Here is a 15,843-nt window from a genome sequence, read left to right on the forward strand (position 1 = left end):
CGCCCCGCCCCGCTCCGCGGCCCGGTGCCGTCACGGCGCACGGGGGCAGGCCGGAAGCGTGAGCGGTGCGGGGGCTGGCGGCGAGCGAGCGCTCTGCCGGCGGAGCACGCCTCGGGGCCGGGAAGATGTTGCCCCTCTCCATCAAGGACGATGAATATAAGCCGCCCAAGCTCAACCTGTTCAGGAAGGTGTCGGGCTGGTTCAGGTGAGCGACCCGAGGGGAAACCGGACGGGAGCAGCGGGGGCCAGGGCCGAGGCTGAGGCCGAGCCCTGGCGGAGGGCCGAGGGAAGGCTGCTGCCGCGGGTGCGTGGGCTGTCCGGCGAGCGCGCCCGGCCTTCCGCCGCTGCTCTAGCGGCGCCCGGTGACTCGCTGTGTGCTCCGTGCGCAGGTCCATCCTGGCAGACAAGACCTCCCGCAACCTCTTCTTCTTCCTCTGCCTCAATCTCTCCTTCGCCTTCGTAGAGCTGCTCTACGGCATCTGGAGTAACAGGTACCGGGGTGGGGGGCGCGGGCGGGAGCGGCTCGGAGCGCGCAGGAAGCTGCAGCTCCCGCCAAGGCCACTGCCACGTCTCCCTCTTGACGGGGCCGGGCCGCGCCGCTCGGCCTCCCTGCCCGGAGGCGCCTGTCGGCAGGGCCGTGAGGGGTGCGGGAGAGCTTCCTCAGGCTGGCAGCGGTCTCGTCCGTAGTGACCGGCTCGGTCCTCCCTTCACCCAGATCCTAGCAATACAGAGGGGAGGCGATTCGACTCGGCTCGTTAGGGAGGAGTGCTGCTTGACACTGGTGCTTTGCCGGCCGTGCTGCTCGGCTCTTTGCTGAGAAGGAAGCTTGCCGTTTGAGCTACAAGACCCCGGTGGCTTTAACCGTTTCATCCTGCTGCATGCCACAGAAGTCCTTTGTCGGGGAGCGTGGCTTGGTTTGTTGGATGACAAAACCCAGCACTGCACCAAACATGAATGTTTCTGAGTAATTAACAGTAATTACCACAACATGATGTAGCTAAGTGGCGCATTAAGTAGCACGTAAGAGCAAAAGGTGGAAAAGAAGGGGAGGAACTACTTGACCACTGAAAAACGTGTGGTAAGTTTAAGTAGAAGTGCAAAATAGCTCTAGCATTGATGTATGGTGTACATTACATACAGGTAGGAACTAGAGTGACAGTTGTATTTCCTTCACACTTCATTCTTGTTTTATGGCAGTGTTTTGGTCAAAGTTAATACATCTGAAGTGGATAGGCGTGGAAATGTCTTTTAAGGCCAACGGTGTGTCATAGAAATCATAGAATCAACCAGGTTGGAAGAGACCTCCAAGATCAGCCAGTCCAACCTAGCACCCAGCCCTAGCCAGTCAACCAGACCATAGCACCAAGTGCCTCATTCAGGCTTTGCTTGAAGGCCTCAAAGGACGGTGCCTCCACCACCTCCCTGGGCAGCCCATTCCAATGGGTGTCCTTCCACCATAGCCTTAAACAAGCCTTTATCAACAGGTGTGCTATGGGCATAGACTGCTGGGACTCTTAATAGTCTTCAGTGAAAGCAGCAACATGGATTTGGAAAGAACTTCATACTTCTAGTTGTAATTTTTCTCTGTATTTCCCAGAGTGCTATAGAGTCTTTAACCTCGATTACAGTAATTCCTGCTGCAGCACTGGTGAGAGCACAGTGCTATCCTGCACACAGACTGTCCTGGCCATGTGCAGACCGTCTGGGATGTGCTTGGTTTTGGCTTTGACATTGATTCCCTTTGCAGTTGCATGAGGATTATTTGATGTGTAGCCTACTTATTCAAGTATGGTTTTGTTGTTTTAGTAACTCAGAAGATGCAAATTTTTTTTTTTCAGTTGTTCAGGTGGAAAGAGCTTTATGTTTGTGTGAGTTCTGATAGCTTAAGCATAATGATTTTTATTTATTGTGATCAGAAATTAAATCTATGTTGGAAAAAGGCCTATAGAAGACATAATTAAAATCAGAAACTCAGGTGATGCTTGCTGGAAGTGTGTCACTGAAGAGTTGGGCTTAAAGGAATTGAGAGTAGTTTTTGCTCATTGTATAGATATAAAAACTGAATGTGCTGTGTAGTTACTAATTGAATCTCTTTTTTGTATTTCAAGTCACTAATTTCAGGTATCTTTACATTAGGCCTAGATTTTAGACTGGAGCAAGTACCTTGGCAAGTTTCTCATTAGTATGAGGGAGTGGCAGAGAATATAATGAGGAATGCCTTAAGTCAGAGCAGACACAGTTCATGGCTTGGAAGAACAAACATAAAACAAGCAAACAAGGAGCCTTACAGGTATGTCAACCAAGACTAGCAAGCTGGTAACGAGAGACAAGGAGAAAGATGAGGTACTCTACACCTTCTTTGCCATAGTCTTCACTGGCAGCCTCTTTTCCCACACCTTCCAAGGGGATTTACCACAAGTTGGGGACCAGGGGAGCAAAGATTTCGCACTGTAAGAGGAGATTGGGTTTGTAACCATGTGAACATATATGGGTCTATGGATCCTGACAAGATGCATCCCAGAGCCATGAGGGAATTAGCTGATGTAGTTGCCAAGCCACGCTGCATCATATTTGAAAAGTCCTGGCAGTCAGCTGAAGTCCCTGGGGAGTGGAAGAAGGGAAATGTTGCACCTGGTTTTAAAAGGAGGACCCCAGGAGCGTAGGCTCCTGACACACAAGTCAGCCTCACTTGTGTGTCTGAGAATGTCATGGATCATACCCTCCTAGAAGATCTGATAAAGCACATGTAAAACAGAGGGATTTGAGATTGGGATTGGTTACAAGTGGTGTCCTACATGGATTTGTACTGGGACCAGTATTGATCAATATCTTCATCAATGATATAGATAGTGGTAGAGAGCGTACCCTTGGCAGGTGTGCAGACTTCATCAAGCTGAGTGGTGTGGTTGATGCACCAGAGGGAAGGGATGTCATGCAGAGGGATCTGTGCAAACTTGAGAGCTGAGCCCATGGGAGCCTCCTGATGCTCAAGGCCAAGCGAAGGGTCCCGCACCTGGGTTGGAGCAATCCCTGGTATCAGTACAGGCTGAGGGATGAAGAGCTCAAGAGCATCTCTGCAGAACAGGACTTTGGGGTACTGGTGGGTGAAAAGCTGGGCATGAGCTGACAATATGTACTCATAACCCAGAAGACAAATCATGTCCTGGGCTGCATCGAAAGAAGCATGGCCAGCAGGTCAAGGGAGGTGCTTCTGCTGCTGTCATCTGTTCTGGGAGACCTCACCTGAGTACTGTGTCCAGATCTGGGGACCCCAGCACAATACACAAACCTGTTAGAGCAGGTCCAAAGGAAAGCCATAAAGGTGATCAAGGGGCTGGAATACCTCATGTGTGAGGACAGGCCGAGAGCTCAGTTTGTTCTTTCTGGTGCAGAGAAGGCTCTGAGGAGACTTATAGTGGCCTTCCAGTACTTAAAGGAGATCAACAGGAAAGGTGAGGAGTCACTCTTTTATTAGGGAGTGTAGTGATTAGACAAGGGTTAATGGTTTCACACTGAAAGAATGTAGATATTAGGGAGAAAATCTTCACTGTGAGGATAGAGAAATAATAGATCTGGTTGTTTAGGCACATGGTAGAAACATTCAAGGTCAGATTGGACAGATCTCTTAAAGATGGCTCTACTCTGCAGGGAAATTGAACTAGGTGATCTTTAAATGTCCTTTCCAAGCCTATAAAAAAAAATTTCTTGGGTTTGAAGCCAGCAGCTCCTTTGCTCTCCACATGAGAGTTGCAGGAATGGAGTGTTTTTAAAGGGCATTTACTGTATCATCTTGGAGCACTTCTTCATTCCACTGTGGCCTATCTTGAGTATGGCCATTGGCTGATGGTGCCAGCGTTAGAGGTGTGATCTTGATTTCTGTTCTACTTATCTAGATGATGTCAGTGAGCCTAAGATAGCAAGGTTAATGGACTGCCATGATTATTCAGATGATGCTTCCATGCTTTTTAATCATGCTTCCCAAAACTGCACTTTTATTCATTTAAATTTAAGCAGCTTGCTGTGAGTTCTTGGGCAAAGATTCAAGTTCAAAGCAAGAATATCCATGATTCTAGGCCCTAAAATTTTACCAACAAGTTCTAGAAGTTTTCAAGGTCTTTTTTGTATGTTTAAATTCTTCTTAATTCTCCTTAGATTTTGTTTGCCAGGTAAGTTGCTTCTTGAGCTCACAGAAATGACAAAACTACAGTATGATCCTCTTTACAAATACCCTGGTGTGATGGTTTGGGAGTTACCCTCCCCCCAGCTCTTAGGAAATCACCCAGACTAGACTCAGCTGGCTGGAAATGAAGCTATATTCACAGCTTAGCACAATATGCAGGCATATATACACAAATATATACAGTATCACAGTATCACCAAGGTTGGAAGAGACCTCACAGATCATCAAGTCCAACCTGCTACCACAGAGCTCAAGGCTAGACCATGGCACCAAGTGCCACGTCCAATCCTGCCTTGAACTGCCCCAGGGACGGCGACTCCACCACCTCCCCAGGCAGCCCATTCCAGTGTCCAATGACTCTCTCAGTGAAGAACTTTCTCCTCACCTCCAGCCTAAATTTCCCCTGGCACAGCCTGAGGCTGTGTCCTCTCGTTCTGGTGCTGGCCACCTGAGAGAAGAGAGCAACCTCCTCCTGGCCACAACCACCCTTCAGGTAGTTGTAGACAGCAATAAGGTCTCCCCTGAGCCTCCTCTTCTCCAGGCTAACCAATCCCAGCTCCCTCGGCCTCTCCTCGTAGGGCTGTGCTCAAGGCCTCTCACCAGCCTCGTTGCCCTTCTCTGGACACGCTCAAGCATCTCAATGTCCTTATACAAGTTAAAAAGGTCATACAGAAACACAACACCCCTTCCAGAAACCAGAGTCTCCAGGAGGGGCTCCCAGCCCCTCCCCCACCTCCTTTTCGCCCATCTACCTTGTCCCAATCTTTCCCTTACGTTCAAGGTGAGTTTGGAAGATTGTCCTGGAGGGGTTAGAAAGCAGAAGGATTAGGTACAGAGTTTAATGAGATGATATGCTGCACAGTTATCTTAGCAAAAGAAGCAGCAGCAGCAGCAAAAGACAGCAATGAAGTAGTTTCCCTCACCCAAGTACACAAAAGACAGCCCAGTGTAAAAAACCAATGCCACAAACCCAGAAACCAGAAGTTGCAAGTGGAACAGGAAGCCTTTCATGTTACAGTGTGAACTTCAAGCCCTGTGATACCTTACTTCAGCCAGCACTTCTCTTTGAAGCTGGCATGACATCAGCATGGTACTGAATACACATCAGAAGGTTCAAGTCAACCCATGGCAATGTGAAATATGGTTTCTATGAACTTACTGGGGTTGATATTGAAAGACAACTTGTGTGTGTCTGCTTTTGCAGCCGAATTTGCTCATGCAGTTAAAGTATGATTAGAAATATGAGACTGTGATACCTGCCACTAAAATGATGTTGGCAAGACATACGTTTGTGTCAGTGGAAACCACCTGCCACTGCCATCAAAATCTTATGCTAGGAGAGTTTTTTTTGCCACTCTTCTGAAGTGCCATCTATAAGTTGACAAAAACACTTTTCTGCCCTCATAGCTGTAGTGGTGATCCGGTGTGGACAGCTTAGACACGCAGCATATTGTGCCAGTGTGTAAAAGGTGAAGTGCTGGATTTTTTCATACTCAACATGTACCACATAGAACATAACATTTTAATGTTGTTTTTTTTCTGTTCTTTTCCAGTTTAGGTCTAATATCAGATTCTTTCCACATGTTTTTTGACTGTACTGCTTTATTGGCTGGATTAGCAGCTTCTGTTATTTCAAAATGGAGGTCAAATGATGCTTTCTCCTATGGGTAAGAAACTTTAGGCTGTTACCTTAATAGATTTTAGCAAATGTTTAGGTGGTTATTTTTCACTGTATGAATGCCACCTTTTTTTGCAGAACATGGAAAAAGCTATGTTGAAAGTGTGGGTTTTTTTTAAGGTGAGTTGTGTAAACCTTTAATATGCCCTTAGAAATAGTAAAACTGTGAAGGCATTGCTTTTGGGGAGCAGCTTTATGACTTCTGAGATCTCTCTGATCATACAAGTGGAAACAAGATGCACAGCAGAAAGTTGTCCTGTATTGTCGTGGCACTGGCTGAGTAAGAGCACCTGCATCATGAGTTTGTCCTCACAGTGCAGTGAGATGCCTTGCAGGGAGTCTCAGACTGCTGGTGCCTCATACCTGTTTTGGAGTAGGTGGTTGCAAGTGCAAGGAGCTAAGTCTCAGTGATGGTGCGCCTGGGATTATCAGTCATACTTCTCAGAACCAGCAGGATTCAACAGTGGTGGCAAACATTAGCAGGTCCTGAAGGCTGAGGTATGTCATCCCATCCCACCTTTCATGGCTATAGCTGCTGCAGCTGGTCCTGTTTGAAGGGCAGTTGGTTCTGTTGCACATTGCAGTTGAACCCTTTAAAACAGTACTGGTGCTAGCCTGTTATTAATTGCTAATCCTGATGAGCTAACGACAGGTTGTCTGTAACACAGGTTGCTGCCTCACTGACCTGAATGTCAGCACTTAGCTTCAGCTGTCTTGCCTAAGCACAGATATGTAGTTTGAAACTTGAAGCACTGTTTAATTAAGGTGGAAATTTAGTGTGCCTAGAAGTCAGTCTAGGAAGAATTGCTTGAACTTTGCAGTGAAAGCAGCATCTGCATTAATTACTGCTCTGCATTTAAACAGCTGCTGTTCCATTCATTAAAGAACAACTGCAATTCAATCTGGTGTTTGCTGCACTGGAATTCCATGTTATTCTAACCTAGCCATTTCTGTCTTTAAAAAAATAACTGGCTAAAATAATTAATTTCTACTTTAAACTTTTATTTAACCCCCCTTTGCTAGAGGAAAGTCAAATTACTGTATGGCAGCTTCATATTAAACAAAAGTTTGCAGCAGCAGGGACTGGTTATGCCTCCTGTGCTTGCCTTTGTGTCTTCCAAATCCTAGAATGGTTTAGGTTGGAAATGACCTCAAAAATCAGCCAGTGCCAGTCCCCTGCCATAGACAGGGACACCTCCCACTGGAACAGGTTTCTCAAGGCCTCATCCAGCCTCCAGGGAGGGAGCAGCCACAACCTCCCTGGGCAACCTGTGCAAGTGTCTCACCACCCTCACTTCAAAGAGCTCTTTCCTAACATCTAGTTTGATTCTCCCCTCTGCTAGTTTAAACCCATTACTCCTTGTCCTGTCATTACAAGACCTTGTAAATAGCCCCCCCCCAGCCTTCCTGTAGGCCCCTTTCAGATACTGGAAGGCCACTCTAAGGTCTCCTCAAAGTCTTCTTTTCTCCAGGCTGTAGAGCCCCAGCTCTTGTAGCCTGTCCTCATAGCAGAGCTGCTGCAGCCCTCTGAGCATCTTCATGGCCCTCCTCTGGACTCACTCCAACAGTTTGATGTCCTATGCCATAACTTCCAGTAGAGACCCTCTTGAGTTGGAAGATTTTGATGTTTCTTTCATCTAGTTTAGGTAATGGCTGATCTGGATGGGATTATTTCTGTCAAAACCCAACATAATGAATTTCCTGTATTTACCTGTAGTTCATGTACTGCATCTCCCACGTAGGAAATCCTTGTCTAATACACGTGTTTGAAAACTGAAAGCTTGTGCTCTAATCTCTAAGGTCCACTTCTAATTCTCAAGATTCAGATGGAAGTGGTAATATCTGCTGTTGCTGTTTCCTTTCTTGCAGCTATGTTCGAGCAGAAGTGCTTGCTGGTTTTGTAAATGGTTTATTCCTGATCTTCACAGCATTCTTCATTTTTTCTGAAGGTGTTGAGGTATGTTGTGAAGTCTACTGCACTATCAATTGTCACATTTCTATTTGTAGAGCATATTTCATGGAAAGATCTTTCTCATTGTTAGAAGACAGATGAAGCCGAGAAAAGAGTGCAAAAATAGCAATTCAGTAAAGGAAAGTTAGCCACAGGAAATAGAAAGTTGAAACACCTCATTAAAGTGTCCTATCCTCCAAATCTTGAAGTCTGATGAAAATAGGAATTAGTGATAGCTTTAACATTTACAAGGACAGGTTTTTCTTGTTTTTATAAGGTGATTCAGGTGATAATTTCAAGATGAAAATGTAGATGTCAAAGTCATTTGAACTAAAGTGAGGTAGGACTAAGAATACAATTCCTAACTGACTGTGATCAGGTTCCTTTTACTTTTTAAGGGGAGGTAACATTTATTTAGAGTTCTAGTTCAGAATACACTCCAGTGAGTTTTTTCCTAATAGAGATCTGGGAATACCTGTTAGGAATACATCTGTATGCTGGGCTGAAATGGTGTGAAAGCTCAGGGAAACTTCACTCCAACTCTAGAAACAGCAACAAAACTCATTAGAAAAACTGAAACTACTACTGCTGGGGTCAAGGTTAATATTGAAACCTCATTCTTTTCCTCCTGGTCTTAGTTCCCATATATATACCCTTTGCTTGTGTGGTGACTGCTTTTTCCCTCTGTCACTACACATTTTATCATGTGCTGGAAGTTTCATTGTTTGGCTGTTGCCTGTACCTTTCTGAGTCCATATGATGAATGTTTCTCTCCAGTGTCAACAGTAATTTACACTCTTCAACACTTGAGATGCAAATTGTTAGACCTACAACGTGTCATTGATTAAAAACTTCCAAAGAAAGTAAAGCAAGAAGAATTTGTAACAATCAATCTTTGTTTTAGAAGGTCTGAAAAATGCTACAATTTCTTCTCAGTCTTCATTCACTTCACTTCTCACCCTTCTGAGGAGAAAGAGAGAAATGGCATTTTAGATTCCTGGAAGGTGTTTGGATGACTGCATCAATCTACGCATTACAACAAGCTTGAGCGATTTCGTTTTGGGTTGAGTCACATCCCACAGTATGATGATGTCTTATGAGAAAAGTTAGCTAGGCTATCAGAATGTTCTGTGACACTTTCTGAACTGGAGTAATAACATTCCAATTTCAGCTGTGAGTAGGAAGTAGTCTGTGTAGCATCCCAAAGCCTGGAATTCCTGAGTAATTTTTAATTGCCTCTGTAGGAGAACGCTTCTGGATCTAAGCATTTTTTCTCCAGTGCCTTTTAGTAATGCAAAGAGATTGTAAAATTAAATTTGCTTCTTGATTTGTTGTTTTTTTTGATGTTTGTTGGTTTTTTGTTTTGTTTTAGAGAGCTCTTGAGCCTCCTGATGTGCATCATGAGAGACTGCTTCCTGTTTCTATCCTAGGATTCATAGTAAATCTTATAGGAATATTTGTTTTTCAACATGGAGGTCATGGGCATTCACATGGCTCTGGTAGGATGTCTATAATTTTCCCTGCTGATTCCTTTCCTGATACTCTGTGTTCCAGGACCTTCAATGGGAACCCCAGGATTAAATTGTAATGTCTTTTTGGTGGTGGTCCTAACCAAATGTGTATTTGACTTGTTGCTGTATTGACTTCTGTGTTTTATTACTAGCACCAGTATGTCACTGTTGCAGTTCTCATGTTAGTGTCCATTAACTGGAAGTCCTAGAAGTACAGAGTCTGCTTTCTGCAGTGTTCAGACTTCTGCATCTTATTGGAAGAGATTTACAGAGTATCTTTTGGGCAGAATTAAGCTGGAGTTATGTGAGGTCTTGGCTGGGAGCTTTACAAAACAGTGTCTGAACCAAATTCTAAGTATGGCATGGTTCAGCTTCAGATGCTTCTCAGCTTGAAGTCTTTTGAATTTAAATGCAGAATTTATTTGCCTAAATGTATACAGTAATATTTGGGTGTTTTTTTGTCTTGCAAAGTGAATTGCTCTCTTTCAGTTTAACACAGAAACTGGTATAGACTGGTTGAAGAAAATAGTCTTTGGTCTTTAAGCAGCAATTTAAGTTCCAATTTTCAATGTGTGAGTGATAGCAAATTTCTAGTTTCTTAAAGCAGATAATTTTTTATGTGCTCATAGCTAATTATGTGTACTGAGAGAGTAGCACAACTTGGCTCAGAAGTGGCAATGTATAAAACCACTTGAATTCTCAAATCAGGCTGTATTTTATGTGGCATCAGATCATAGATTTCGGTGATAGGCAGCTTGTGTTAATTTTCTTATTCAAAGTCATACCTTAGGATGATCCAAAAGATGAATAGATTTCACAGGGTGTTAGGGGTTGGGAGGGACCCCCAGAGATCATCAAATCCAACCTCCCTGCTGGAGCAGGACCATAATCTAGTGCAGGTCACACAGGAACACGTCCAGATGGGTCCTGAAAGTCTTCAGCGAAGGAGACTCCACCGCCTCTCTGGGGAGCCTGTTCCAGTGTTCTGTGACCCTTACAGGAAAGAAGTTCTTCCTTGTGTTAAGGTGGAACTTCCTGTGCTGTAGTTTATATCTGTTGCCCCTTGTCCTGTCACAAGGCACAACTGAGCACAGCCTGTCCCTTCTCTCTTGTCACCCAGCCCTCATTTATTTATAAACATTGATTGGATCCTCTTTCAGTCTTCTCTTCACCAGACCAAAAAGTCCCAGGTCCTTCAGCCTCTCCTCGTAGTACAGTGCTCCAGCCCCTTCATCATCATAAATCATTTTGAGTAGCTTTGAAACAAATGTAAGTGTACTTTCCTTCAACACTTGAATTTATGCTCTGGCAATGATACTTGTTTATAGGGCACGAACACAGCCATTCTCTATTTAATGGTGGTCTCAGCCACGGAGGTCACGGTCACAGCCACGAACACAAACATGCCCATGGGCATACTCATGATCATGGTCACAGCCACGGACACTCTCATGGTCAGAATTATTGTCATGGTAAGTATTTAGTTAACATCAGACCATTTTAACTTTAAATTGCTATTAATGGTTTACTGAAGAGAGAAGAGAGGGTGCTGGCAGCTTGCTGTGAGCATAGGTGGAAATAGCTTCACTGCATGGGTGATAAGTGATGTGCAGCTCCTTTGGGTATATGCTGTTTCACTTGCAGTGTATTCTGAGTTAATTTTTATAGTTTTTCCTTTAGTTACCTTTTTTTTAATGTTCATCACAGTGTTATGTGTTGCCAAAAGATGAAACAGATGTCTGCTATAGAGATATAATCAAATTAGTTATCTCATGCTCTGTTTCAGTCTTCCGTTACAATCAATATACAAAGTTCAACTGCTCTGAGTAATTTTACAGATCAAGATGTTAGGGAGGATGAAGTTTAGATACTTGGAGATTGTTAAGTTGTACTTGGTTTGTGGTCTCAAATACAAGATTTTTCCCTGTCTTTTGCAGTTGTAATCTGCTTTAAAGCTGGTCATAAAAAAAAAGATGCTTGGTACCTGAGCTATGCTTCAGTCTTTTCTATCAAGGCAGTGTCCTGGGTTAGGGTGGATCCCTCCCCAGGTAGAATAAGCTCTCCACAACACAGATTTTTGTTTGAAAGTCAGGGGAAAATGGATTTGTATTTCTTATAGTTTAAATATAACAGCATAAGGAGAAATAAACTACTAGAGAAATATAATAACCTTAACGAAGATGGGGAAAGGGTCAAGCGGCGGCGAAGCAGCAGTAGCCAAAACAGCAGTGGGGGAAGATAGCAGTGGGTGCAAGCTGAAGCAGCAGAAGCCAGAAAGGGGAAGGTCCAAGCTGTGCTTCTAGACATAAAGCTCTTGATGTCCCAATGAAATTATATTAACTTATCCATTGTTGCCATTCTGTGACCTATCCCTAGAATGTTCACCTCTCCCCTATGTCTGAGCTAGAAATCCAGCTCAAACGGCCACAGGCTGTCAATCTGTGAAGAGACATCTATAAAAAACATGATCAGTAGCCTTCACTGTGGGAGAAGAAGTGTGGTTGTTAGCTATTTGAAACATTGCAAATCAAAGCCTTACTGTAGTGCAGTTGTCAATCCTCTCTGCCTAAGCCATGAACTAGAATCTAATGTAACTGAAAATATTCACATTCAGAGTGGGGAATAGTGTGGTAAGTTGCAGAGAGGAGGTATAAAAGTATTTACTTATCCCTTCCTTGCAAGTTAGTAAACAAATGGTGCTTGTTTTCTGACTGTTCTCCTGGAATTTTGCTTGGAAAGGTCTCCCCATGGCCCCCCACCTCAGTGGCACAAGGAATACAACTATCTGTTTTGTGCACATCAACTTCTGCAGGAATCGTTATACTTCTTCACTAGAAGTGATCTGCTGTCCTTTAACTCTTAAAACACCTTTCTGATGCATTCCATAGAGACACTAAGCTGCTTGGATGAGAGGATTTGGGTTTTTTTGACTTAGTTTTCCCTTCTCCAAATCTTACCCTTGTTGTTTTACATTAGGTATAAATGCTTGGTTAAGTGAAATACTTCTGCTTAGCAGATTTATTTATGTTGTTTATTAACTGGTGTAAAAGGTATTAGCTAGAGTAAAAGTTTGTCTGTTCAAGACATTTCAGAAGGAATATTCCATTAGAGAGAGCTTTGTGTAGGCTAATATGCCAACAATTGTTTCCACAGATGATCATTCTCTTGAGGGGATGGCTGGATCCAGCAAACAGATTTTGCAAGGTATGATGACAGTAACCTTACTGGTTTTATCATAGTCTGCTTGCCTGGGACTGTTTGTCACAGACGTGCTTTAGAGGGTGCCTCTGGGTTCAAACATTAGAAAGATGCTAAGTTTTTCTTAGAAGAGTTTTTTTAATGAAGTCCACTTCCACTGTAAACAGAGCAGTGTCATGCCCAGTGCATGGCTAGGCCTTGAGGCACTTGCTGAAGTGTAAATGAGGTAATGCAGTGTCAACAGTTTAAAAGGGAGATCCCAAAAGCTGGAGTTCAGCTGCTGATGCTGAAAAAATCAAATAATGGAAATCTAGGAAAAAATCTAGTTAAAAGCAGAAACCTAAGGAGCCTGATTGTAATGTGTGCTCTGGAAACTGAAAAATGGTATTATTAAGGTAGAATGTATTTGAAAATGAAGGTTGATATAATTGTTAAAGGGTACCTGAGCTTTAGACTTCATCAGGCTGTTACAGTTGATCTAGACCAGATGGTAGTCACTCACATTGCTTGAAGAAGTAGTATTAGAATCCACGACCTCCTGGACATTAGTGTAAATAAATTACTGGTAATTGTGATGGTTTGGGTGTTTGCTGCCCCCTCACACTTTGGAAAATCACCCAGACTAGCTCTGGAAATTGAATGAAGCTTTATATTTATAGCTGAGCGCAATACACAAGCAGATAGTTACAATATCTGCAGCTATAGAACAGAAACATACAAGTTAAAACACAACACAAACACAGCAGCCCTCCCAGAAACCTGAGTCCCCAGGAGGGGCTCCCAACCACCCTTCCACCTCCTTTCCACCCCTCTACTTTATCCCAGACTTCGCCATTTGTTCAAGGTGAGTTTGGAGCATTGGCCAGGGGGGTTAGGAAGCAGATGGATTAGTCACACAGACAGCAGGTTAGGTTAGAGAGAGAGGTGCAGCCCACAAATCCCAGAGAGCAACTCTGTTATCTATATTTTTGTTCTTCTTCTTATACATCTCAGCAAGCCTATGAGTGAAGTAGACATCACCATTGTTTCCTTTTCACAGCCTGTAATCTAATTCTTCTCACCAAAACATTCTAGCACAGTAATTTAAATGTAATTTCTGAGCCTGAGATTTTTTTTATCCTCCTTCTCCAAAGTGTTTAAAACTTAAAGTGGGGGGGAATGATAGAAATATTTTTTTGGCATACCCAAATTTATATGCTACTGTGTCTTACTGAATGGTTTTCTAGCTTGTTTGTAGTCCTTGAAAAGGATTATTTCTGATCTCTCCCAGAATGTATAGTGTGCAGTATTAGATATATGTGTGTTAATACTTCTGTGGAAGGCATTTGAAAGTCAGCCTTTTCATGAAAGTAAGAGAATAATTGAAGCATATGAAAAAAGACTCAATCTTACCTAATTATGTCTTCTCAATACTGTGGTGGTTTGGCACTGGCAGGCTACTAAGCACATATCAGCTGCTCACTCCTGCAGTGGGTCAAGGAAGAGAACTAGAATAAAAAACTAAGAACTAGTCTCAGATTGAGATAAAAATGCTTTAGAAGTGAAGGTAAAAAGTCAACCAAAAAAAACTCAACACAACAGCCAAAAACCTGGTGAACCCCCCCAGCAATGAAACAAACAAACCCAAACCAACCAAACAAAACCCTGGCAAAACGAACACACACATCCTGCAAAGTGAGGCATAGACAGTAGCTCACCACCTCCCACCAGCTGAAAATTTCAGAGCAGCAGTTTTATTGCTGTGTGTGATATTACCTGGTGTGAAATATTCCCTCTGGTCCATTTAGATCAGCTGGCCTGGCTGAGTGCCTTCTCAGCAATCTGCCCTTTCAGCATCTTGCCCATCTCAGCCTGCTTGCAGTTGGGGCAGTGAGAAACAGAAGAGCTTGGTGCCGTGCAAGCAGTCCGGTGATAACGAAAACAGGAGTGCATTATCAACACAGTGTTAATCACAGATCTAAACCACAGCCTCACACAGGCTGCTGTGGAGAAAACTGAACTCTTTCCCAAGCAGACTCGTTAGAAACGTAGACTTGTGAAAATCTTGAAGGAATTGATTTATAGTTGTCTGTTGTGAGAAGTGATTATCTTAGTCTGGAGACCTGTGTTCAAAAAGCTGTTTCGGAATGACTGTTCCAGTCTCTGCCAGCAGAGAGCTCCAAAGCCTAAGTTTTAGCTAACTGCAAAGTGCTGGTTTCTTTGTCTTTTAAAGTAGTCTGTTACTCTTCCAAATAAGAGTAAGGCTGTTAATGTCTGCAGTATAGTTTAAATCTCAGCATTATATATCTTGAGTTCCTTTGCCAAGTAAATTCTACAAGCTACTGTTCAAGAAGAAGGATCATCTGCCAAAGCTTTACAGAGCTGTTTCTGGTAGCAGTCTTTTCATCTTGCACAGTCTTTAGGCTTGTAGGCATCAGCAAACATGAGCTTCTTTGCTGTAACATAGGTGGGTATTTAATGGAGGAATAAAAATTAGCTCCATAGCCATGTGATGAAGTACCCCTTACTGCTGCACAGAAAAGAATTTCTTAAGGGCTCTGTGTTATTTTAATCTGCTGAAATTCTGTCAGCACTTCCTGTGTATTTAACCAAGAACTGACCATAAATCTCACAACTTTCCTCTGTAAACTGCCTGTGAACTGCTCCCTGAGCCTATCACTGTTGTAGTGATATCAATTCATCTCTTGCAGGTGTATTTCTACACATCGTTGCAGACACGCTGGGAAGCATTGGTGTAATCATATCTGCAATACTGATGCGGAACTATGGTCTCATGATAGCAGATCCTATTTGTTCAATGCTGATAGCACTACTTATAGGTGTAAGGTAAGCTTTGCAGGCATTGATGTTTGGTAGTATTTTTGCTGCTGGCTACAGCTCAAATGACAGCTTAGAAGAAAAGGTTTGTTATGCTAATGACTTAGGATGTTGGCTTTTCTTCCAAGAGCAATATGCTTGCTCTATGCAGCTGTTCTGGTATGTTCTGACATGAGCTATCTTTCTATTCCTTTTCTACAGTTACACCTTTTGCTCTTAAATCTTGAATTTTACCCTGTTTGCATAATACTACAAAAATGCCTTTCAAGTTCTAACTAGAAAGCTTCCTCTCTGTATTTAGTACATGCTTATATAAACCAATGTACTCCAGTAAATGGAGCAGAATGGCTCCAGAGCAGCAGAGCTTGCTGGCAGAGGACATGCCCCTTGTCCTTGACAAATCAAGGCTGGTAAACTTCATGGTTGGGATTTTTTTTCCCCTTTGGTGAGAACTGTCTTTTCCATTTGTATTCTGAGGCTTCCTTGATCCTTTTTGAGATTTGATGGA

General features: G+C 43.3%; 1 protein-coding gene across 4 annotated transcripts in view; it reads left to right on the top strand.

Moving 5' to 3' along the window:
• The first annotated feature begins 32 nt into the window (after positions 1-32).
• Positions 33-15,843, top strand: part of SLC30A7 (solute carrier family 30 member 7) — a 32,818-nt gene continuing 17,007 nt past the window's right edge. For 3 of the 4 annotated variants that reach the window (XR_010303023.1, XR_010303024.1, XM_064147059.1), the window contains exons 1-8: positions 33-205; positions 390-491; positions 5,734-5,847; positions 7,728-7,815; positions 9,182-9,308; positions 10,649-10,792; positions 12,474-12,524; positions 15,209-15,344. Coding sequence is in view for 2 of the 4 variants with exons in the window: in XM_064147059.1 (XP_064003129.1) it covers positions 126-205; positions 390-491; positions 5,734-5,847; positions 7,728-7,815; positions 9,182-9,308; positions 10,649-10,792; positions 12,474-12,524; positions 15,209-15,344 (842 nt within the window). In the remaining 2 variants the exon portion in view is untranslated. Of the gene's footprint in view, positions 206-389; positions 492-2,136; positions 2,291-5,733; positions 5,848-7,727; positions 7,816-9,181; positions 9,309-10,648; positions 10,793-12,473; positions 12,525-15,208; positions 15,345-15,843 lie in introns of those variants that run through there. The other variant, XM_064147061.1, reaches the window with a different exon arrangement.

This window comes from Pogoniulus pusillus, chromosome 8 (genome assembly GCF_015220805.1).
Source record: "Pogoniulus pusillus isolate bPogPus1 chromosome 8, bPogPus1.pri, whole genome shotgun sequence".
Taxonomy (NCBI): Eukaryota; Metazoa; Chordata; class Aves; order Piciformes; family Lybiidae; genus Pogoniulus; species Pogoniulus pusillus.